General features: G+C 46.2%; 1 protein-coding gene across 1 annotated transcript in view; it reads left to right on the forward strand.

Moving 5' to 3' along the window:
* The first annotated feature begins 2,942 nt into the window (after positions 1-2,942).
* Positions 2,943-26,153, forward strand: part of LOC136841700 (lysophospholipase-like protein 1) — a 161,505-nt gene continuing 138,294 nt past the window's right edge. Inside the window, exon 1 of the mRNA XM_067108920.1 lies at positions 2,943-3,429. Coding sequence (XP_066965021.1) covers positions 3,345-3,429 — 85 coding nt within the window. The 5' untranslated portion in view covers positions 2,943-3,344. The remainder of the gene's footprint in view (positions 3,430-26,153) is intronic.

Here is a 26,153-nt window from a genome sequence, read left to right on the forward strand (position 1 = left end):
ACATGATTAGAATGCTTGCATGGCAATGCAAGTAGTGGTGATTGTACATATATCAAGACAACAATGGTTAGGGAGAAACAGCCGGAAATATTGTATGGTGGAAGTTGCGTTCCGCGAGTGAGAGAAAATGGGACGCTCTTGTTTCTGCTTTGTCCCCTCCGATGGATGACGAACACACGGTATATGTAAGAGACGGCGGTCGGTGCGACGGGTCTCTTACAAATATGGATGTAGACGACCCGCCACCAGGAACAGTGCTTGGCCAAGTAGCCAGTTGTTGCCCTGCCATCCAAACTTTCTCTGGTTGCGCGTAGGACGTTGAAGGCATAGGTGCAGGAGGCTGAGACAGAAAAGATCTGGTGGACGAATCTTGCTCCATTTCCAAAAACGTCTGTCTGGTGCTTGGGAGCAAATCAGAATTCGCTTTCTGTCTCCCGTCTTTCGTCGCCTTCGGCAGTTTCTGCACCAGAAACCTGATCTCCGTCTGCAGGTATGAATAGAAGACCGGGTCAATCTCCGTGCAATCCTTTGCAACCTTCTTTAGGTGGAGGTTCCAATATACCTCTCTGGGGTTGGATTCGATCCTATCTAATATTGCCTTCTTTGCCGCTTCGGCATTTTCACTCACCTAAAGAAAATGAAAAAGAAATTAGTCATTATAGAATGGGGATTTATTATGTGTCATTTCAGAAATGAAAACCAGAAACAAATCACAGACACAATAAAAACAAATTATATAGTTTAATGTTAAGAAAATCAAATATTTTATATATGTTAATCAACATGTTTGCAAATGTAATGTTTTGTTTCAAGACTGACAGTAATAAAATATTTACCTTCTCAAGGACGAAGCCTTCGCTTTGCTGATGTTCCCTGTCAAGCTTTTTTTCTTGGACCTCTTTCCCTCGATGGCGGGGATGATAGCCACCTCGTCATCATCCCCACCAGCAGACAAAAGTTCGGCAGGGTCCTCAGGAAGGCCAGCGGCAGCAGCAGCGGAGTGTAGGGGGAAGAAAAAGGAAAATGGATTAATAATTTTCGAAGCAGCATATATTACTTTGGTTGATCTGTTTATCATTAATGAAACATGAAAACGTATATTATGAAATTTAATAATAATGAAAAATAAATTTACCATATGAAACCAGTATAGGGCAGAACAATTTTCTGACATACCTCTTTCAATCCAAGGGTCTTTGGCGTCTTCTGACGGACAATGTGCTTCCCGAAGAATTTAAATTCTGAGAGAATCCACTTCTCCCTTTCCGTCAGGTCCCTCACTGCTGCCTAGCCGCTTTTCCCTTTCGTCAGACGCCCATACCTGCTGTGGATCAACTTCAACCAGTCACTTAGCTGAGGTCCTGTCAAAGGCGGGTCAAGGAACTTGGCCTTCTCATCAAGGAGCCCCGTCTTCTTGGGAACTTCCTTGAAGTCAGTGAGCCCCCTGTCATACAAAAAGGGGTGCCCTGCAACCATTCCTCCTCTGTCAGGAAGACACATGGAGTTTTTTTCCTACCCCTCTGCATTCCTGACCCCTCATCGCCCTTCTCTGCATCCGTCATAGAATATACTCGTCGTCGCCTTCTAAGCCATCCTCGGACATGACCTTGGCGTCCTCTCCGAGTTCCAAGGTCAGCATGGGGTTCAGTTCCTCATCCTGGTCAGTTGGGGCCATTGACATTGACAGAGACGGGTAGCTTTCTTTGGCAGCTTGATGAAGGGCCTGCTGACGGGGGTCACAGTCAGCAGAAGCAGAAGCAGAGGACAAAGAGCCCTGGTGCTGGACGGCTGCTGCAGAAGGGGAAGGAGCATCATTTGTGGGGGCTGGGGTGGGCACATGCCCCCTCAAGACACTGATCCCCCCAAGACTTGGTTTGGTCCCCTAGCCTTTGAAATAATAATAATAATAACATGGATGGGTGTGGAACATATGTTTGCTGCTTTATTTACTCAATACATTTATTAACTCAATACAGCTCTTATATGGTTTCAAAATGTTCCAAAATGCGCACAAATTTTCAAAAAATTCTCTGGGGGCCTTGCAGCACTCCCCAACCCCGCTGATAGGGCTGCTTTGCTCACCACCCACCCATATCGTAAGTTCTAAACCTTTGGCACAGCCCTCCCTCCAGGAAAAATCTGAAATGGCACCACTGGGAGTCCTTGTAGGGCACATCTTCATTGTCTGCTTCCTCATCTTCTGTGGTATCCTGACTGCTGATCTAACAAAAGGGCACAGCGAGGAAAGCAACAGAGGTTATGGTGAGGTCGCTCATGAAAGACTGGTTGACCTCTAGTGAGATGCTGCCTTTTATGTGCTTGGTGACATGCGCGAGGTGGCATTGCCACGTCGCAGCCCACATGGCACATGACGCGACTGCCATGTCATCATGGCAATTCATGGCGCATGTCGTCGTGGATGGCACATGTCACAATTGTGAGATATGACTTGCTCAATCAAATGGTAGTGTTGTGCATCCGCCATCATTTGGTGCAGTCGCCAAACTTGGCGACGTGGTTACGATTCATGGCGAATGTTGGCGACTCGGTCGTAATTGCAACGTAATGGCATCGTAATGAGCAAATTTTCCAAAGTTACGATGTGCGAGGTCTTGAATTGCCAATGTGCGAGAGTCGGCATATAGCTTACTACTACTACTACTACTACTACTACTACTACTACTACTACCACTACTACTACTACTACTACTACTACTACTACTACTACTACTACTACCATAAGTGTTACAATGATCTCATATTGCTGTTTTATTTTGTCTTCACTCTATTTGTGAATGTCTATACCTCATTTATTTATTTATTATTATTATTATTATTATTATTATTATTATTATTATTATTATTATTATTATTATTATTATTAAGCAAAATCGACTATTTTCTGTGGTTACGATTATAAATTTCCATGGTATCGTTAAGAAAATAAACACAGTCAAGGAGCCGTTTCACACGGAAATTATTACTACTGCTACTGTTGTAGCCTACCTCATTTTATTTGACTGCTACTATTAGTTTATCAAAAAAGTGTATTATCAGTTCACTCCTTTTCAGGGTTTCTTTGTCAGATAAGATTAGACCCTTTTTGATTACTGATGAGCACCGGGGGTGGTAAAAAGTTTCTCAGGGCAAAGAATATTAATTTTATATACCTATATCTGCTGGGGGCAGTCAATTTATACAGTTGTAGCCAGTGTAGTTTAGCCTGACTGCAGCAACAAGAATCATTTCAACAATAAAATATTTTGCATAACCTGCTGTGACCTACTGACCGCAATTCATCTTCAAGACTTGACTGGCCAAGTTCGGCAAGATCTGTCAAGATAATGGCCTCCACAATTTCAAAATTAACCATTGTGCCTCAAACGAAAGCCAAACACACTGCCTCTGTCATATTTTTGCATGGTTCAGGTGAGTACTAGCCTCATTTTCAGTTACGTAGGCTAGAATTGTATTATAGGATAGGGTAGAACTAGCCTATGGGGTTGCTCTGCATTGGGTATTACCTTGGAAATTGATTTTTCCTATAGGATTTTGGCTGCTTAACTTAACCCATTCACAATTTACCCTAACATTTTGTAGGTCTACTCTCATTAACATAAGAACTGATATGTTTTTGGGGTAGTTTGCAGTTTACGTTGACGCCACGTAACGCTGTCTGTCCCGTCCACCAAGGTAAGTAGTTCCACACGAAACGCCATGTTCTCTATCTTTCTGGGGGGGTTCAGGGGGGCAAAGCCCCCCCCCGGGCCAGGTAAGGGCACGCCGCACTAGGTTAGGTTAGGTTGGTTAGTTATGGTTTTGTCATTTTAGTACCGATTTCGCATGTTGGCATTCCTCCGCGACTAGAAAACTGGCAGACGACACCCCGCATCAACGTAAACTGCAGGCGCTCCTGTTTTTGTAAGGTGGCCATCCTGGAATGTTACAGCGCAAGCACAGTGTTGCAGGGGAGCTTTTGGTAATAAGTGCAGTTTCCTTCACTGGGGGGACCGGGTGCTCTGCTCCCAACCAAGTAACTCAGCCTGCTAGGTTAGGTTAGGGTACGTTAGGTAAGTAGGCCTATAGTTCCTTTGTTCCTACACAATATACAAACTGTCGGTCTTTTACATTGGGAATTACTTACATCAGTGCGGAAATGGCTGTTAAAAGTATTGAACAAGGTGGTTAGGCAGTAACTGCCATCCAGTAGGCGGGGGTCCCACCTGCCAGGATGTACTGTAAACATTCCAATTGTTCCGACACAATATACAAACCCTCGGTCCTTTACATTAGGAATTACTTTCAGGCGTAGGCTGGAAACGGCCGTTAACTCTTGAGCAAAGTGGTTAGGCAGTAACTACCGCCAGGTAGGCGGGGATACCCGCCTGCCCGGATGTAAACATTCCAGTTTGCTTTCGGCCGTCATGCATTGCTGACGTGTTTTCGTTCTCTCTCTCTGCCTGACTGTCGTTAAGCGCTTATTATCCCGGTGGGATCTTTCTGTATTTTTGTTTATACAGTATATGCGTGTGTTTGATATTTGGTAATACAAACCCACAATTTGTGATAACCTTGCATAAGCTGTCGTTCCCTGCCTGTGTCTTGGTTTTGACGGCCAAGGGCGTAACTGGAGTAGCGTAACCAAGTGGTAATGCTTCTCTTCCAGCAGCCCTTTACGTAAATACTGAAGGCGTCCCTGTACTTTAGGAGATCTAGTTTGGGACGTAATATCTTCACTCCCCTACATTCATTGGGACGTAAGAGTTCATTCCCTTCTTGGGCTTCTGCCCTCAGTGTATAAAGGGCATCACTAATTCCTTCCTACGTATGCTGAGTGTTGCTCACCGCCTGCGCTTGGAGAATTACGGGCCGGGTGGGAGGTTGCGGGCGTCGTCGATAAGTTCCGCTTCCACGGTGCCCTTGGTGGCCTCCCCTCCTTCCTTATTTCTCTTCCCGTAGGTTCTTCTCTCTCCCCTTTAGTAGATCTCTCTCCTTCGCCCTCTTCGCTCACTCGTCGGGTGAAGTCCAGGGGCGGGGAGCGATCGGGCAACCTCTTGTAGAGTACCTCCTCCCACTGCGTAGGGCAGTTCCCCGCGGGAGGAATCTCCCTCTACTAATCATCTTTGCTTTTCTTTCAGGTTGACAGTGAGCATCGCAGACACAGCAGTAGTTGGCTGGATATATCAAAGGATATCTCGCATGAAGCAGTCCCGACATTCATTCAGTGTTGCTTCGGGATCGACCACAATACCTGGTTAGATGACATATTTCCACGTCGGGATCGTTCTGACTCTGTTCCTGCCGATATGGATCGATCGCTGTCATTGCTGGTCTTCATGTATGCTGTTGCAATACCTCCAGCATATATGTGGTCCATCTGCTCCTGCTGTTCCCTGTGTTATGCTCTTGTCAACTCGACGACAGACTGTGGGCTGCTCTTCCTGGTCTCTGCCGCAGTGGCCCTGATCGTTCCTGTCGCTGCCGGTGACTTTCAAGTGATATTTCTGGCCATTGCAGTAGCTCCTGCCTTCCGAACCACTAACGTAGCTCCTGCATCGGGTGTCCTGATCGTGCCCGCTACTTCTCCTAGTGGTCGTGCCTGGGGCCGCTTCCGTTGTGTTCCTGCCAGCTGCCCTGGAGGTTACGATGTCTGCCATCCTGTAGAAGATGTTGGCGTGAAGGGGAAGGAAGTCACCTTGTGGAAGTGACGTTCCTGGCCGTTGCAATAGCTCCTACCCTCCGAACCTCTGCCATAGTTCTTGCATTGGCTGTCCTCCTGGCGGTCGTTCCCGGGGCTGCTTCTGATGTGTTCCTGCCAGCTGCCCCAGGGGTTACGATGTCCACCATCCTGTAGAAGATGTCGGCGTGTAGATGAAGGAAGTCGCCCTGTTGAGGTGATGTTCCTGGCCGTTGCAGTAGCTCCTGCCTTCTGAACCGCGGCCGTAGCTCCTTCATCGGCTGTCTTGATCATGCCTGCTGCTTCTCGTGGTGGTGTCCTGGGCGCATCCGTTGTGTTCCTGCCGGGCTGCCCTGGAGGTTAAGATGTTTCATGTCCACCATCCTGTAGAAGACGTTGGAGTGGAGGTGAAGGAAGCTGCCCTGTGGAAGTAGCCGCCGTCTTCTTCATCTTATCTTCGATTTCGTCTTCTGCTGTGTCTTCCCTTCCTCTCCCGAGGTCCAAGGGGGTCCCAAGAATCGGACAGACCTCCGTCGGCCGAAGGAGAGGAAGGCTGCTTCTTCCCCTTGATGCCCTTGGACGTCTAGGGACTGCCTCCTTCCGAGGAGGCAGTAGGTCTCTCGTTGGCTCTTCCCAATCTTCGGGTTAGGAAACCAATTCGCATAGCCCTGAGGTTTGTGTTTCAGAAGCCGCAGATGCGCAGACCTCGGTTTGTGATCCCGTTCCCAGTCCTAGAGGTTCCACCTCTAAGACAGGGGCTGCTTCGGGCACTTGTTCGCAAGCCGCTCCGAGTGCTCGAGATTCTATGGAATATCGAGTATCCCGATCTGGTCTGGAGAGATTTTTCTCGGCCCAGTTCGGGAGCAGTGCGAGAGAAAGGGCCGAGGCACCCAGGTGTCTTGGCTCCTCTTCCTGCCAGCACCGCAAGCGCTCCCCAAGTGTTTGCCAGTGCTCGGTCGGGTTCCCAGCCTGGTGTCTCGATCCTGTCGGTTCAGACCATCAGAAGAAGCAGGGAAGAGGTTCCCTTCGGGAGTCCTGCAGGACTTCTAAGAGACTGACTCTCTTCCGGGAGACAAGTTTCTCTTGTTGGCTCTTCTCACCCTCGGGCGGGAACCGATTCGCATTCTCCTGTGGGATCTTGCGTTTCGGGGGCCGCGAGAGCGCGGCCTCTCGAGGCCACGCCCTCGTTGCCAGTCTTGGAAGTCTGCGTGTAAGACTGGTTCTGTGCTTGGCTCTTTCAATCTGTTAGGAAACAAAGCAGCTGCTCCTGATTTTTGGAAGTCTCGTGGGTAGCTCGAATTCTATGAATCACGAGCGCTCTCCTTACAAGAGGCACAGGACGAGAGAAAGTGCCATGACACCCAGGTGTCTGGTTGCCAGGACACCCTGGTGTCTGGGTGCCGAGACGCCTGGGTGTCTGGGTGCCGAGACGCCAGGTGTCTCGATCTGCCCGCCAGCTGCTTTGGTTGCTCGGCCGGGCTTCATTCTTGTGTCTCGAACTTAAGGGTTCGAACATGCAAGATAGCAGACACAGAATTCCCCTTTGAACCTTCTCGAGGGGCCCCGGCCTCGAAGGAGTTTAGAGTTCAGGAAACTAGCAATTGCTCACAGCAGAAGAGTCCGGCCTGCCCAGTTACGATTGTGTTCGCGCAATTGGCTCGGCTCACCCCCCGGTCGCGCTTATGAGACTGGCTCGGCTCGACTCGACTCGGCTTGCCAGACTAGCTCGGCCCGGCTCGGCTCGCCCCGCCTGCCTCCCAGTCCGCCGCATACCAACCAGCTGGATCGCGTTCGTGTGATCGGCTTGGCTCGGCCCTACTCGGTTTTTTCCGATTTGGGTTCTCGGCTATGTTCGAGTGAACTTTTTGCTCTTCCCAGGAAAGCGCTTCGCCACGGCACAAGTGCTCTTCTTCCCCCGTGTGGCAGTAATCTCCTTCGGTTGATTATCGCTCACGGTCCGCCTCTACTGCTTATCTTACTGGCAGGACAGGTAGGGATACTCTTTCCCCTCACCTGTTCTCTTCTCCTTTCAGATGTTCCGAGAGGCGCGAGACGGACAGAGAGAGCTCCGACGAAATTTTCTTCGGAGTTCGGCTGCCTGGCATGCTTTGGGTGTCGGTCCCCCGATTCTCTCGTATTATAGCCAGGTAGCCGAGGAGGGTTTCGTGGGATCTGTCAAGGTCTCCCTCCAAGGGGAGAGGTACAGGAGTTTCATGCACCGGAAACAGCGAGGGTCTTCCTCTTCAAGTTGCGATCGCCCCCGTGTTTTCGGAGAACTTCGTGCCGATTCGTCGGCGCGAGGATCCCCGGGACAGGACCGTGGCTCCCACAATGAATAACCTTCATCACTCGCAACCCTTGCAGTTCCCGAGGGGCCGAGAGTGTCAGGGACCGCCGCTGTCCTTGCTTCCGAGAGCGTTCTCGACCTGATGAATTCTTTTCTTTGAAGGAGTTAATTCAGGTCTAGACACCAAGCTTCCACCCCTGCCTCGACAGAATATGAATTCTTCTTGCCTCAGAGGGTCTTGCCAACTGCACTTTTTTGGGCAATTCTGGTGCTAAGAAGAAGGACTTTGTCCCAATTCGGATCTCCAGTTTCGTAAGTCCTGAGTTGGCTCAACCCTTGGTTCTGCCTTTCTCTTTCAGAGATTTGCCAGATACCCCGATAATCAAGGTTCGCACCAGGGCACTGATTTGTCCTTTGGACAATGGCCAAGAACTTTGGGTCTTAATCATCTCAACTCGACCTTAAGTTCAAGCCAGCACCCTCAACTACTTAGCTAAGAAGTCCTAGGCTTCAGAAGAAGATTGCAACTGCTGATGCCTGGACGAAATGATACTTATCGAGTCTCTGGAACTGGCAGCGACATTGCCGAGACCTGGGAATGGATTCCTTCAGAAGTAGCTACTTCCCTTAGGTCTCGGCAATTGTTTTCATCAAACTTCCGTCCCGCCATCTCTCCCATGCTCCCAATTCGGGAAATGCCAGCCTGGCTAGAGCTAATTGGCTCGGTACCCCGTCATCTTGCAGAAGCTTCCCCATGGTGGAGAATGGAAGTCTGCTTCCTTTCCTCCGTTCTTTCCTCTTCGATATATGAGGAAAGAGTTAGGCTAATGCTTGATTGAAGGAACATTCGAATATGCTTGCATATTCCCCTCACATCTTGTGTCTACTTACGGATTCACAGATTGAGGAATAGGCGCACACTGGTAAGACCTTGTCTTGAATTTGTGTGACCGAGACGATTAGTACCTTTTCATCACCATCCTGGGCTCAGGGCAGCCTTTTGGCCGTCCGAATATTCAGGATGGGTTTTGCGGCACTCACTGGTTTCGTTGAACAACAAAACCACAGTAGTGGCATTTGTCGACAAACAAGAGGCAATCGTTTTTTCCTCCTGTTTCATCTCGACATTTGCAGGTACTCGAATGTTGTTCTATTGCACACTCGACAGCTCAGTTAACCAGATGCATTCCTGGTGGGGATGTATTGGTAGGCAAGCCTGGCCTCGGGTTTGAGTAATTGGGACGGAACATGCTGCTCACTCTTTCTTCACGAAGATTCATGCAGAGACTGCTCGACTGAGAAATCCCTACCATCCCTCTGTTGCCTCCCTGCACACAAGTCGGTAGTTTTTTCTCGCTCCTTCATACCAGACCAGGGGCCGCTTCATTGAGGCATGCTGTCTTTTTGGTGAAAACTCGACATCGACGTTTTTTGCCTCCATATTTGTCCGTTTCACTAGGGGTTCACAAACATTACTCACCCCGAGTTACAGACAAATACTTGAAGACTTCACCTTCATCCGACCTGATTACCGAGGCATCGAGAAGAATTCCGCTTGACCCAACCTCCTGTAGCAGCTACACAAGAAGCAGTTCTTGAGGCAGTACATCCCTGTGTGTTCAGGACTGGGAGACTTCCCAGCTTTCCTTGCAAGCACAGGCTTTCTCACCGAGCGGCAACGGATATAACTGGATATCCCTTGAAGTCCTCTGCAACACTGTCCCAGGGACTGGATCCGTCTTTGCTGGTGGTGTCGTTGTCGGAACTTCTCGGGTCAGAGTCGCTCGTCAAGCCTGGACTTCCTCGTCTTCTCCGCCGAGGCTTGCTTCTCTCCCTTTCATTTGTGAAGAACATAGGCCCTTGCGACCTAGTCTTCTATCTGAAGTAGCCTTCGTCTCGTCAGTCGAGAGTTAGCTACGGACAAGAAGCTTCTTAAGTCGTGCTGTCCCAGGGAACTGTTTCGTGGGTGGCATGCGACTCTCGTTTAGGGTTCCTGTCCGTGCTCTGCATGCGCCTTACGAGAGTCGTCGGATAGAGATACGCCTTCTTAGGACCATCTCTCATCTTACCCTGGCCTTGGCGTAGAAGATGGAAGAACAGGGATGGGGATCATACCTCGACTCCTTCTGGGATGTCGTAGGTGGCCTCCGAATCCATTGGCATCGACTGTCGGGTTCGAGTCCTTCTTGTTCCCCTCCTCCTTGGACTTTGTGTCAATGATCCAGATCATTCGTTACTTTGTCCAATTGGGAGCTGTGGTACTTTCCAAAAGGCTCGACATTCCTAACCTGGATGTCGTCAGCGTTTTCGCTAGTACTGTCTCTCCCAAGGAAGACGTGTCTAAGGACACATCTTCCTCCTGACTTCGTGAAGCGATCAAAGGAAGTACTTGGCAGCTGACGACGACGATACCAGTACCTTTCACCCAAGAGCTCACGAAGTCGATGGCTTGGTCCATCCCTCGCATTCCGGAAGTTGCTGTCGGTCTGGAAGCAAGACATGGTCTCTTAGACCACACTCTTGTCTTCTTCCTTCGGTCTTACCCACAGGCCCTTGGAACCCTTTTTCCTTGGCTCTGTGGTGGCTGCTCAACAAGTTGTGTTGTCTTACCCGGCTCCTTCAAGAGGATGAGTAGCATCTCGCCTAAGGTGTTGGTTCTGGAAGTGAGAAGGATTCTGAGAGTGACTGGCCTCTCTTCCTCCTCCTTCCCCATCCTCCAACTTCTCCTCCTTAGGGATGAGAATAGGACTCGAACCAATAGCTGCTGGAACTGGCACTGATGCGGTAAGACTACACATTGAGCACCCGTTCTATTTTTCTTATAGAATCATAGGAGCAATTCCACTCCTTCCTCTAGCAAGGGGAGGAAGGAGAGACTGGCAATAAGGGAACCCTATCTCAGCTTTTCCTTGCTGCCTCCGACTCTAGATCCTTCCAGCCTATTTCGTAGGAGTTACGTTTCCTCACTCATGCGAAAAGGTCCAGTATCTGACATTTGATCTTGCAGTTCCTACAATCCGATCAATATGTCAGAGGCACGGTACTCCTCCTCGCTCTTTCGACCAGGAGGAGTAACCCAGGTGTGCAGAACTCCAGTCAGTTCAGGAGACTCACTCAGATTCCTCCCTCTAACCAGTGAGTCTTCCTAATGTAAAGGACCAAGGGTTTGTATATTGTATCAGAACAAATAATTTTTAAAGTAAATTGTATTTTTCCTAACTATACAAACCCGAGGGCCTTTACACTTTATGCCCACTTCATGCCACCCCTCAATCTGAACCTGGACCGAAAGGCAAACTGGAATGTTTACATCTGGGCAGGCGGGTATCCCCGCCTACCTGGTGGTAGTTACTGCCTAACCGCCTTGCTCAAGAGTTTAACGGCCATTTCCAGCCTACGCCTGAAAGTAATTCCTAATGTAAAGGACCTCGGGTTTGTATAGTTAGCGAAAAATACAATTTACTTTAAAAATTGTTATATTACTTTCAAAATTTCCTATTTTTCCAAGCATTCAAGCCTATGCTCTCATAAGGGTATTTTTACCCCCTCTTACTACCCTGCATAGTTCTGATCTCTCCCAACTATGGATTAGAGTGTTGCTGTGGACGGGCTCTTTCACACAATGCTTCGAAGAGTAAGACCAGCTCAGGTTACAGGTGACTACTAGGCCTACTGGTAGGATTTTATTTTTCTAGCGATTCAGTGACAGTCAAGGCGCTCTAAGTGCAAGCAGCTCCATCTGTGAAAGCATAGGTTCGTATGCTTGGAAAAATACATTTGTTTCTACACAAATACCAACCTTCAGTCTTTACATAGGATTTAGATTGCGGATGAAAGCTGGAATGACCGTTTAACTTTCAGACAAGGTCATTAACTACCAATGGTAAGGGGGGAAGCCCTGCCCACTCATGGTCTGCACTCCACTTTGCTGTCAGCCACCATGGAGTGAAGACATCTTTTCTCTCTGCCTGACTGCCATTTGCTTTTAATGCTTTTGTTATCTGTTTGCTTGATTATATTGTCAATAATAATAATAATAAAGTGTGAAAATCCCTGATTTACAACAGCTTGCCCCTGAGAGGAAACCGATAACCCTTAGGCATTGCCCAGGGAAAAACAAACCCTGTAATCTCTTCCTCTCATTAGTCGAGGTCGATCCCCGCATTTTGTGTGTCATGCCATAGGCTTGACTGCAATCAATCAAGTCCTTGTTCAGGGTGTTGAGTCTGGCCTTCTGAACAATGGGCGAAGTTTGCTGGGAAGAAGAAAAGAGAGAAGAAGGTATTTCCCATGTCACTGGATTGCAATAGTACTCTGCCGGTGGCTACCCCCCAGCCAAACTTCCACTTATTGTTACCACTTCTAAGGGAGTGGTTTCCTGTCGCTGACTCTTGCTGCTTTGTCAGTAGAGAGCCAGCAAAGGGGGGAAGATGGCCAGCCTGATTCCTCTCTGGTAATTTCACTTTGCTCGGAAGAGTTGTCCTCAGAAGGACGCTCCTTCTCATGGCGGGGGTGAGACTGTCTTCCGTAACCCGACTTTTGTTTCAGATTCTGTGGAGCCCGAGGGACTTATGGAGTTGTGGCCCTCCCAGGGTCTCCCAGGAGAGCTAAGTGTGTCTGGTTTAGCTAACCACTTGAAGGCTGTACAAGGCCTTCCCATTACGGCTGCTTCCATAACCTTAATGACTTCTATGGTTACGGTATCCACTGGCTCAAGGGTGAAGACAGTGACTGTAGAGTCACTGGACACCCCTTTGGTGATGTGCCCTCTGGTGTTGCCATCAACATCATCGCTTGGTGACGGCCTCCTCCTCACTTTGCTGACTAAAACCAATCTTGGCAAGAAGAAGTTGAAGAAGAAGAGAACCCCTCCACGGAAGCATATGTTCCGGGATTGGTCTTTAGACCAGACAGGTTGTATGCTCAGGTGGTTGAGAGGGGGCTCTGGTAGGCATCCCTCTCCTGTGGGGGGATTGATCCGGGAGGACTGTGACCTGGAGGGACCCAAGGGTCCTACGTCCTAGGACTTGGATAGCACTGAGTTACAAAGGCATTTTATAGAGATCACCAGTCTGATACAGCAGTACTGTATATCAAACTCAAGGAAGAGACTCTGGCTTTTTCCGTGACCCCTTCGTCAGCCATCGAGTCCTTTTGAGGACCCCAGAAGGAATCCAGGGTCTCAATGGGCTTGCCTTGATTGGGACTTGCCAAGGGGGTCTTAAATCACATGAATTCTTGAGTGTCTGGGTAGGAGAATTCTCTTGGGTCTAGTCAATCGAGCAAGACACTTCCTCTGCTTCTCACTCACCTTGGAGAGGCCTTTGCCGACCAGACAGGTAGACCTGGACCTGACTCATCTGTGTCCCGGTCTGTCGCTCAAGCAACTCCATGGGAAAGGGGTCTCGCTCTCACAGACGGAGGCAGTGACACTGGAATTAACCACCATGGCAGTATTCCAGACAGCCTCTTGGATCGATCTTTGGTCACTGGTGGTGGCCAAGATCACATCTTCTTTGGGTTCCTGTATGCCCAAAAAAGATGCTACTTTTAGGAGTCTGATGTTGTCTGGAGGTAGGGCCATTGCCTACCTAACCCACCTGACAGAGAACCCGTGGGCAAACCTGGTTCTTAAGAGGTGAGACGCAGTGTTGTCTCAAATCTCCAGGTTCGTCAGGTCTGAGTCAGCATTGGCGCTTAGGAACAGACTGGTACTGGGTTCCACCTCCCTCTTCACTAGAGGAGAGGTGGAGGCTGCAGTGGACAGGCTTCGGGTTGAGAATAATGACATGCTTGTTCACTAAGTAGTGACAAAGACCTCCGGGTCTTCACATGGCATAGCAGCCCAGCCTTTGGGTCAGGCAGGCCCCTCCTCCTCGGGTCAGAGAAAATCCCAGACTTTCTCGAGGTATAGGCAGTCCCCAGTTATCAGCGGGGGTTCCATTCTGAAGGTGTGATGATAGGCGAAAATCGCTGATAACTGAAAATCTGTGATTTTCGGCGCATATTGCCACCAATAACCGGAGATCAGCACCAATACCCAATTATTGGTGCCAATAAGTGGAAATTGGCGCATATCAGCTCCGAAAATCACCAATTTTCATTGTTAGACAAGAGCCATAAAACTGCCATAAAACTGGATTGCTGATAACCAAGCCTTCTGATAACTCAGGGCTGCCTGTACCCAGTCCTCTTTGCAGTCGCGCCCCTTTCAGCTGTCCTCCCATTCTAGGAAAGGGGGCAAAGGGCAAGATGAAGGACAGAGGACACCAGGGGCAGAGTGCCTTCCCGCTTGCTGCTGATGGTGGGTGAGTGCCTGTTGAGCTATTGGGCAACATGACAGCCATACGTTGTGGAGACCCGAGTAGTGGATGTCCTTCACGTAGGATATCTACTACCCTTCAAGTCTCTGCTACCCCTTACCAACGAAGCAGTCCGCTTCCAGATGAATGTTCCCAGTTCCCAGAAGGATTTCACCCTTTGGGAAGAAATGAATGCAGTGCTCATGAGAGGTGCTATAGAAGTTGTGAAGGATTGGTCTCCTGGATTTTACAGTCACCTGTTCCTGGCAAAGAAGGTGACAGATGGCTGGAGGCCAGACATAGACTTCTCTCCCCTGAACTGGTTCATTTGCCAGACCTGGTTCAAGATGGAAATGGTGTGGTCAGCACAGTACTTGATTCCATCAGAGAGGGCGACTTCATGCTTTCGTTGGACTTAACGGGTGCATTTTTTCTAATACCCATCCATCAGTCTCCCCTCAAGTACCTCCACTTCACCCTCAGAGAGACAGTGTTTTGGTCTCTTAACTGCTCCCCAAATGTTCACTTGTGTTCACCCTAGTCTTTGCTTGGGCCCGCTTGCTTGGGGTAAATCTATTGAGGTACGTGAACGATTGGCTAGACCTAGTGAGCTCTCTGCCACAGTTGCTTCAGGACAGAGATCGTCTTCTCAAGTTTTGTCACGACCTGGGTGTAGTGACCAACTTTGAGAAGTTTGATCTCACGCCCAAGCAGAGGGTAAAGTATCTAGGCATGCTGATAGATACGGCAGCAGTGAGAGTCTTCTCTTTGGATTTGTGTATCAGTAGGTTTAGAGAGGTAGTGCAGAAGTTCCTGTCTCGACAGGAACAACCTGCTTGCCAGTGGCATGTTGTTCTTGGTTGCCTGTCATCTCTGGAGAAGCTGGTCCTTCATGACGGCTTCACCTACACTCCCTTCAGTGTAGGCTAAAGGAGTTTTGGTTCCCAGTGAAGGACCCTCCGTCCTTTCCGATTCCTCTCTCGGAGGAAGTAAAGAAAGACCTAGATTGGTGCTTAGACGACAGGAACCCCTTAGTAAGAGTACCATTAGGCACTCCCCCACCTGAGATGCTTCTGTTCTCGGATGCATCGACCGAGGGATGGGACACACACCTGGAGGATTTGCTGGTTTCAGGTGTGTGTGGGACTGGAATGACAGACACCTCCACATCAGTGTTGTGGAACTCAAGGCGGCATTTTTAGCAATTCGAGAGTTTCAGGACTGAGTGATGGGGCACTGTGGTGTTGATGAGCGACAACACCACAGCAGTGGTAAATGTCAGCAAGCAGGGATGGCTAGTTCCCTTCCAGCTTCATGAGTTGGTGGTGCAGATACACGATTGGACAGTAGTGCACTCAGTAAAGCTGTCAGCCAGGTACATTTTGATATCCCGGAACATAGTGGCGGACAAGCTCAGCTGCCACGGTCAGGTGAGAGTGACAGAGTGGTTCTTACACCAGGACATAGGGGGAAGTTATTCAATCTTTGGGGCTTCCCAATGATAGATCTGTTTGCAACCTGGTACAACAGAAAGTTCCCGTTGTTTTGCTCAATCACACCAGACTCATGGGTGGCGATGGAAGAAGTGTTCCAGCACCTATGGCACAACCTAGAAGATGATGCCTTCCCTCCATTTTGTCTGATTCATTGGGTGATCAACAGGGTCATGATCACCCTGAATCTCAGGATGACCCAGGTGGCTCCCAAATGGCCACACACCGAGTGGTATCCAGACCTGCCAGCTCTGCTCTCTGAGGTACAGATAGAGATTTCCCAGTTACGCAACCTGCTGTGCCAGCTACACATAGAGAGGTATCACCAGGCAGTGGAAGGGCTGGCACTTCATGCCTGGAAACTACCCAGTGTCTCCTGTGAGCAAGAGGCTTTTCTCACTGCCCAGCGAAGGAGATGTCTGGATACCTTCAGAAGTCCTCAACAGCTGTGTATCTATGGAAATGGGCCATCTTTTGTAGTTGGTGTCACTTACGGGATATCTCTCCAGTCAGAGCTACCCTTCAGTAGTTAGTGGATTTTCTCATCTATCTTTGCCGAGAGAAGCTTCTCTCAGTTGCAGCCATCAAGGGCTATCGAGCTGCCCTTGGCCAAGTCCTTCAGTTGAGTTGGGTAGATCTCTCAATCTCGTGGGAGATCTCCATGCTTTTGAGAAGCTTTGTACAGTCTCGCTCACCCAGGGAACTCAGACCCCTTAAGTGGGATGTGACTCTCGTGTTGAAGAGCCTGACTCGCGCACCATACAAGCTGTTGCGAGAGTCATCAGACAGACATCTGACCTTTAAGACTGTTTTCTTGCTTGTCTTGGTTTCAGCAAAGAGAATAGGCAAGCTTCGTGGCCTTTCGTTCAGTGTTAAGCACTGGAGGGGGTGGGGATCTGTTACGCTTGAGTGTGTCCCGTAATTCCTAGTGAAAACTCAGAATCCATCGGTTCCTGACGCCAGATTCAAGTCCTTTTCGATCCCTTCCTTAGAGGTCTTTGTAGTTAGTGATTGGGATGAGATGCTACTTTGTCCAGTTCGGTTCCTGTGGAATTACCTTAAGAAAACTTGGCATCTCAGGCCTGAGTGTCAACGACTCTTCGTTAGTATTGGCTCAGCCAAGAAAGAGGTGTCCAAGAAGACAATCTCTTTTTGGCTTTGTGAGACGATCAAGTGGGCATACTCATCATCTGATGAGGTAGACAAGAGTATGGTCTGGGCAAGAGTTCACAAGGTTAGGGGTATTGCCCTGTCCCCTGCATTCTGGAAGAACTTGTTATTTCAACAGGTATTACAAATGGGGGCGTGGTCTCGCCAGACCACATTTGCGTTGTTTTACCTTTGGGACATTGCCCACAGGTCCTTGGACACGATTTTCCTTGAGTCCTGTGGTGGCTGCTCAAAAAGTTGTTTAGCTCACCAAGCTCCCCAAGGGTACATGTAGTATCTCGCCCAAGATGAACAATAAATGAGAGTGTGTGAGTGACTGGGCTCCTCCCTTTTATCTTTTACCTTTCTCTCTAGTAGGGCAGAAAGGCAGGTAGGGAGCTGTTACATGCTGGACAGGTGGGTCATGCAGGTGAGTCTAGGTAACTGGGCACCCTGTCTTCCATCTTTTATAGATTGTTAGTTCTAGAGAGAGAGGCTTCAGCCTTTCAGACCCACTGGTTTTGCTATGACACACCCCTGGCTCCTCCCCCAGACAGCTGTAAGCGAGCACAAACCACGCCCATCAGGCGGAAGCAACCAGAGACATGCGAGTTGACAAGAACCAAACCGCCATATTTGAAGTTGACAGGACACAGGCAACACCTGTTACACCTCACCATTACTACAACCTCCCTAATTATTGTCATGAGGGACAACGACTTAATCAACTAATTAAAATGTCCAAAAAAGTCATAATATCAGCAGATGTGCATAATCTCAGCGAAACTAGCGATGATGACAATATTCCACCGGCACAACCCAAAAAGAAGAGATGTCCCAAAACGGAAGAAACCAGCCAGGAACCTTCCAACAGTGAAATTCTTCAATTGTTATTATTACAGAATCAAACATTATTGAAACTAGTGGAGAAAGGGTAAGGTTTAATATTCTGTTTTTATATAAAAACGTCTTGGATAGCAGCGGATTCAGACAGATGACGTCACAAGCATGGCAGTAAAAGGTAAACAATGAGCCGGTGCGGACCGTGCGGTAGTTATAATCGTAAAAGTTTGAGAATAGATAAATTTCGAGACCGAAGTACATTATCATATAATCCTAAACTATGTGTAAAGTGAGCCTAAACCTTATAAGGACTAGATACTTATATGCCAAAGGTAATTAATGTTGTAAGGTGAGGTGTTAACTAGATTTGCCTTTACGTGCCAAAGAGCCGAGTAGCCTAACTAGCCTAACTTTTCTAACTTTGAGTTTAACATACTACGTCAGTCTAGGCTACTTCTTAGCCGCTCCCTTCCGCCTATCCCACCGAGATCCTATCGTCGACATTTAACTGGAGGGGTTCCTGTCAATGGCGGTATAATTGCGCCTACCTCAGCTAATGGGTTGAATTTTATATCACTCGTTTCCTTTCGATATAATTGTTCACCCCTTACCATGAGGAACTGCGTCTTAAGAATTTCTGACAGGTCGGCTATATAAATAATATAAGATGATTACTGTAGAGGCTATATAAATTTAAGTATGGGATACTAGTGAGAGGATGCCGATTGACCTGAATTAACCGATGAAGGCCATTTGAGCCTAGAACCCGATTGCCTGGCTTCAGCCTTCTAGGTCTGCTGCTGTCCAACCTGATTTGTAAATTCATGAGCCATATTATAGACATCAGTTAAACTTTTATTATCAAATTTGAGTCTAGTTTTTCACTCCTATTGCAGAAGTGGTTCGACTGCAAAAAGGAATGACAATTCCCCTCCTCCTAAGCGCCCCCCTGCGTAAAGTAGATTTACCTGAGAATGCAAATGAAGAATTATTTACAACTTATAATGAAGATAGTAGTGACTATGAAGAATTTAACCCGCTTACCTTTAACAAACCTATTCCTACTTATATATCTAACAATTTTAATGCTGTGCCCTCCATTCACAGAGATGGGAAAATACAATTAAATGACTCCTTAATTGCATTAACATTAAGTGAAGGAGACAAGAACTCTCATGATCAATTCTTTGTTTGTAATCATAATAAAGAACTTGCAGACCTTTTCAAATTGATAAATTTGCCAAAGTTGAACTTTTGGCCAAGTGGCAGGTTGTTTAATGAAGATTTCAAGAAGAAATTTCACCTTGATATTGAAAACATTAAGATGGCTATATCTTCTTTTCAAGGGCATGCAGCTCTGGCGCAATTAGCTTACCCCTCTAAGATTAACGATATTGATTTCATTACTAAAGTGATATTTGGGCCTTTCAGGAAACACATTGATCTAATTAAAAGTTTAATCCGCTCATTCAGAAGTAGAACTTTACCCAGGAACCTCAATTTAGATACCAGAGATGCTATTATTAAAGCTGAAACTAATGATATATGGGTCTTATCAGATGATCAAAGGAAAGCTATTGCTTCGTGCTTTCGAGGCGGTCCCCTTCCTAGAGGAGGGGACATTATCTCTAGAGGTGGAAGGTTCAACTTTGGCAAGTATCAGGGCTACCCCAGAGAGAAATTTAACTTTTACAGAAGATTCAGGGGAAGCTTTGGGTTCAGGAATAGGTTCAATCCCTACAGGCGAGGTATCAAGAGAGGTGGCCGAAGAGGGGGAAGGAGTACAGGGGGACAGACAGCAATTAATTCAGACGTCAAAGATAAGAAACAAAACTAATTATGCTTTAAATCTTAATACCATCGAGCCCTGCTCGGACCAAGTGGAAAATAACCTGGAGCTTCACAGTAAAGATAAAAATTTGGCAAATGTACCACTAACAATTCAATGATATTGGAAGAGTTAAATTTCCCTACAGAAGCCTCTAGCTCCAAGGAAACCTCTCACGCCCCTCCAGTAAGTGGGATAGGTAGGTCATTGACAAATAAATTAAAAATTGGCAAAACTCCCAAATTCTTCTTTTGCATGCAACTTGATCAGTAAGGGTGTGAGACTCCCATTTACCAATAAAAATAAGGCTCAAAAGACTTTGAAAAGATTTGGGGTTGATAGATATTATTCTTCTAGCAAGAGAATAATACTAGAGAGAGAATGTGACAGATTACTAGACCTAGGGGTAATAGAACAAATTAACAGAAATTCTTTCTACTACTCTAACCACATATTTTACAAGCTTAAACCTGATGGGAGCATTCGCCTAATCTTCGATATGAAATGCCTTAATACTATGATCAAGAAACCTTCTTTCTCTATGCTGAAACCTAAAACTATATTCCCTTATTTGCATTTAAACAACTGGGCATGTAGACTTGATTTAAAGGACGCTTATTGGCACGTCCCTCTTCATTCCAGTGCTCAAAGATTCTTAACGTTCAAATTAGGAAAGCGTAAATTCAAATGGACGGTTGTTCCCTTTGGGTTAAAGACAGCTCCCTACATCTTTTCCAAACTAATGTACACAGTAGTTAAATACATTAGGAAGAAATATAATATACTCATCTTTAACTACTTAGATGATATACTCATACTGGCAGATGACTTTCACAAATGCGAGTCTCACATCCAAATAGTCATTGAAGTGCTCATGGAACTGGGTTGGCAAATATCTATTAAAAAGTCTGTTATTCATCCAGTGCAAAAGATAGAGTTCCTGGGAGTTCATTATAACCTGAGAACAAAACAATGAGACCAATGCAGGAAAACATTGATAAATGTATCAGGCTTGCCAATACAGTATCCAACTTGAACAGATCTGACCTCAAATTATATCAAAGATTGATAGGATCACTTAACTTCTGTTCCTACTACACCTTTTATGGTAGATACCATCTTAAATTCCTTCACAGATTTCATAGATATTTTGCTAAAGGATATAGAATCATTCCTCCTTCTTTCAAATCCTTTCTAGAAGCATGGAAACAGACTAACATGTATAGTGCTATAAACATTCCTAATAATCAAGTAGATCTAGAACTATTCACAGATGCATCCAACTTTGGCTGGGGTGGAGCATTAGTAGGAGAACATGGCATACTCTCAACTAATAATACATGGCTACAAAATGAGAATACTCTGCACATTAACATTAGAGAACTACTTGCATGCATTTACTGTATAAAACACTTCAGAGACAAACTAAGAAACAAAGTGGTACTAATTCACATAGATTCACAAGTAACATACTGTTGGGTCAAAAACATGGTAGCATTAGGAACAAATCGGCCCAAGAGGCCATCAAAGTGTTACTAAACATCAAAGGAAAATACAACATAGACATTCAAACTAAATGGATTAAAGGGAAAAGCAATGTGATGGCGGATTCCCTATCGAGAGACTTTGGTTCCATACATCCAGAAGCCACTCTTGACGATAATCTATTCAATTTAATTTGCACAGATATGAATTTCTTTCCTGAAATAGACCTTTTCACCAATGGCTTTAATTCTAAATGTAAGAGATTTTGTTCTTCCGTACCCAACACAAAAGCAATCAGTAATAATGCTCTTCACATTAGCTGGGAAGCTTCTTCTCCTCTTTATGCTTTTCCCCAGGCTTCTTACTGCATAAAGTTGCTTTTAAGATATATAACGAATGTGATAACAACATGCTCTTCTGCACTGTTTCCCAGGAAACGGAACCATGGATCCCCTAGTCAAGACAGTCTCAAGGAATACCGGAAGTACAAAGTCAAAGTAGAAGGTTGCCAGATACTTCATATGGACTGTACCTTACCCTTAGCGCAACAGCACTTGAATTTGATCGCCTTCAGAATATAAAAGATCAACTACCTTCCATATTTCCTCCAGAGATATGCAACAAAATTACTTCCAGTTTACGAGACAGCTCCATGGCCAAGTACCAAAATCTCTTCAGGAGCTTTAAAAAGTTCATACACAATAAATATGGAAGTAACAAGTCCCCTCTTTTATCAGTGCTACTCTATTTTAACGAATTAATAGACAAGGGCCTAGCATACAACACACTAAAAGGATACCGAGCTGCTCTTGGACCGGTTTTGAAGGGATACTTTCCCAATTATTGCCTAACAGAAGACAAGTATATTAAAGCTATGCTTGATGGAGTAAATAGAAGAAGACCCAGCAATTCTCATCAATTTCCAGGCTGGGACCTTGATAAAGTGGTTTCCTTCCTCAACACTACAAGAGATGATTCTGTGCTGCTCATGATTCAGAAGACCTTATTCCTCGTAGCTTTGGCTTGCCCATTGATAGCTAACCAATTTAATCATCTATGTATCTCCAGGAGCACCTTCACGCCAGAAACCATTTTGTTAAGGAACCACCCTTCCTTCATGGCCAAGAATCAGAGAAACAATTACACTCCTATTGAATTCAGCTTTAGGCGTCACCTACCAAGCCAAAAATTTGTCCAGTTACACAATTAAACTTTTATCTGGAGTACACAAATAAAATCTGTGCAGAAAGGAACATAGATAGGGAAGACCATATTTGGCTGGATGAAAACTTCAAGATCATGTCCCTTCCAAAGATGAGGCAGCTATTCAGGGACTGTATTTTCAGAGCTGATCCCAATGCCAGAAAACACTCCACCAATTTCCACTCTATCAGAGGTCAAGCAGCTTCAAGGATGATGTATAATGGAGTTACGCTGCAAGAGATAATGGCTAGAATGAATTGGAAAAGCAACTCTGTATTTGGGTCATTTTATGCTCTCCTCGGTCTACAGGGAGCTTTCGATGCAGTCGTTGCAGGACTTCATCTTCATGCCCCCTGAAGTATCAGGTGAGCAAAACCAGTGGGTCTGAAAGGCTGAAGCCTCTCTCTAGAACTGACAGTTTACTTGTGAACCTAAGTTCTGGAGAGAAGAGGCGAGGCCTTTCAGACCCAGGGTCTAGTTCACCCTCCGACCCTACCCCCGTAACCGAGGAGACCATTCTGGAGGAAATAAAGGATTTGTAAAGTAATTACATACAAAAGTCAACAGCTTACATGTTTCTGAAGGCCAGCCATAACATTTTTCAATTATTCATAAATTTCTTTAAGGTATACTTACTCTTATCCTTGCATTTAGAGGAAATGCAACTTTTAGGTAACAAGATAGGAATATCTTGAAAAGGGGAGGTGAACTACTGTCACATTATATTATCTTAGAATATAAGAGGAATGGGAAATGTCAAAATTCACAAATTGGAACTTTTAAGTTACTACTTGTAGTAATTTGCAATCTCAAATAAATCTCTCAGCAGTAAAATGGAATGGTAAGTACAGATATACTTCATAGCAACTTGCAACTTCAAATATGGCGGTTTGGTTCTTGTCAACTCGCATGTCTCTGGTTGCTCCGCCACGATGGGCGTGGTTTGTGCTCGCTTACGGCTGTCTGGGGGAGGAGCCAGGGGTGTGTCATAGCAAAACCAGTGGGTCTGAAAGGCCTCGCCTCTTCTCTCCAGAACTTAGGTTCACAAGTAAACTGTCAGATGCAGGTCCCCCCTCTCTCTAGACAAGGGGAGAGAGGGATTGACAAGGAAACAAACCCATTGGTTGTATTAGCAGTTTTATTGCCTCCGACACTATGGGTTCATCCTAGCCTTTATTGAAATGATGATGCAAACTCATTATTTCATGCACAGAAGTCTGGCAGTTGTAACATCGCATATGTTCAGCATGCTGGAGGAGTGGGATTCCTTCCTCAGCTCTTCGTTACCAGGAAGGTATTCCCAGGTGGGTAGAACTTCCAGTCAGTTCAGAGATGTACCCAGACTCCATCCTAAAATGGGTAAGCTTCCTATGTAAAGACCAAAGTTTTATACAGTATTTGTGTAGAAACAGATAGTTTTTAAAGTAATTTGTATTTTTCCTAACATACAAACCTGAAGGTCTTTACATTTACATCCCACCTCAGCCACCCCTCATTCTGGTACCTGGGCCGAAAGGCAAAGTGGAGTGTAGACTGACAAGTGGGTGGGGCTTCTTCCCTGCAATTGGTAGTCAGCGACCTTGTCTGAAAGTTGAACGGCCATTCCAGTTCATGTCCACAAGTCAAACCGTATGTAAAGACTTTCAGGTTGGTATTTTAGGAAAAATGTTATTTTCATAATAAAATTAAGTTTCATATATACTTACCAAGTAATTACATAGCTATACTTTCCACTCGTGTGGCAGCTTAAATTTTAAAGTTCGCAGTAGCGCTCCAATTGTTTAGTGTAGGTGACCAGTCCCGCCCACTAACGGGAATACTAGGAACGACTTAGCAGACAACCACATTCTGTTTCTGCCCTTATGTCCATCGGGGGGGAGGAGGGTAGGCTCCAACTCTGTGATTACTTGGTAAATACATATGAAAATAACATTTTCATATAAGTAACTTACTAAGTAATTACAAAGCTGATTCCCACATTGACAGGTAGTGGGATACATATACATATTCCATTCCAAAACATTAAGATAAATAATGAATTTGAAATAGAAAAAAACTGCTTGTCATTTTCTAATCAGTTAAGAGAGCCATTGCAGGAGAATCGTGCCTCTGGTTGGTGGCCATCTTAACTTGTAGTAGTACGGCAGTATAGCCGAGGATCGCCTCTACTTAAGTGGGAGCTTTGCAGCCAATTAGTATTCTGTTGGCTGGCAAAGCATCATAAGAAGCCCTTGCCCTGGGCACGGTACCAGATAATAAAAAACAACCAGTTAATTTTGCCACCTACACTGAAGTAAAACAACTACCCATCCGCTGAGAGTGGTGGGTGCTCCAGGTACATTGTAACCCCCTGGCTCCCCAAAAAATTTTGCACCTTCCTACAAGGTGAAGAAATAGGAGGAGAAAGTCCTCTGCTTCCTCCCTCAGTGCCATGCCAACTACTAATAATGGTCCCAAGGTACTGCAAAAATTTTGAAACACTTTCGACTTCCAGGATAATATAGAAGTGAAGAACTGTTACACTTCCAGTGGGCTGATTGCCACACAAAAGTGAGTGACATGCTGAGCCCAAAAGCTAGTGAGGTAGAGGCAGTTCTGGCATCTTAGCTTTCCTTTAACAGGTAGGCAAATCATTCCCCTGAATCTGAGAATGCGTCTCAAAAACAAAGTTCATTGGAGATGGAGGACAATGCATTCGTAAACTGAGGGTGAGATAGGATCTTGTCCAGACACTCTGGGTATGGATGGCCCTCTGATTAAAAAGCTTTTTCACACATGAAACTTACCGAACAATTACATAGCTATACGCTTCTTAACCTTACGGCAGTCGAAATCCCAAATTTCTCGGTGCTAGCGGCGCTGCTGACGTGTAGGTGATACAACCCCGCCCACTTTCGGGGATCCCAGGTACTACTGAGCTTTGCTTGACAATTCGTTTCCTGCCGCCCACGGTGAAACACCTGTGGTTTTTCGCTGCAGTCAACTGTTCGCCATTTTGTTTGACACCCGATTTGGTGAAGTACAATTTTCTTGGTTGTTTTTTGTTTGACGGCATAGCTGCTTTCTTTATTCATCTGTTTAGTGTGAGTTATGTCAGATTCAGGTTCATCTGTTAGGTTTTGCAGCGAAGGCTGCAAAACTAGATTAGCCAAGTTATGTTATGACCCACACTCAAAGTGCGTGAAATGTAGGGGGCAAGAGTGTACTAAAGAGCGTACATGTAATGAATGTTTAGATCTAGATGATCAAGGGTGGAAGAGTTTTTTGTCTCACCTTGATAAGATGGAGAAAGATAGGAAAAGAAAGGCAGCCATTAGGGCTGATAGCAGGGCTAGATTAGAGTCAACTCCTTTGCCGTCAGAGGCAAAGAAGCCCGCTTTGTCTTCTCCTATTTTGTCAAACGTCTCTCCTATTGATAGTCCTCCTACTTCAGTACATCTTACTCCGGCTCAGGTTCCCCATGCTTCTGATTCCAACATCATTGCCCAATTAGAAGATAAGATGGATAGGAAATTTGAGCTGATTGCTAAATCTGTTTTGGATTTAGGTACATCTTTTCGTGAATTTGTGACTAAGTCTAGTGAAGTGAAAAGTGCAAGTGTCGTATCTGAGTAGGCGGCTGTCCGTCCCTCCACTTCTCCTAGACCGAGGTCACTGTCCCACTCCCCAGCACCTGGGAGAAGACATACCGTGAGTCGAAGGGAGACTGGAGGGGTTTGCCCATGGCGGCTGTCGACTCAGTCGTGAATTTCGATTTCGATTATTGTGAAGAGACACCATTGGAAAGGTGTAGATGTGTCTGGTGTAGGTTTGTCGTCGGACTTGGAGGTGTGTTCGCCTGATACCAGGCGAAAGAAGTGGAGTGAAGTGTCACGCCCGTTGAAAA

Source organism: Macrobrachium rosenbergii, chromosome 9 (assembly GCF_040412425.1).
Source record: "Macrobrachium rosenbergii isolate ZJJX-2024 chromosome 9, ASM4041242v1, whole genome shotgun sequence".
NCBI classification, from domain to species: domain Eukaryota; kingdom Metazoa; phylum Arthropoda; class Malacostraca; order Decapoda; family Palaemonidae; genus Macrobrachium; species Macrobrachium rosenbergii.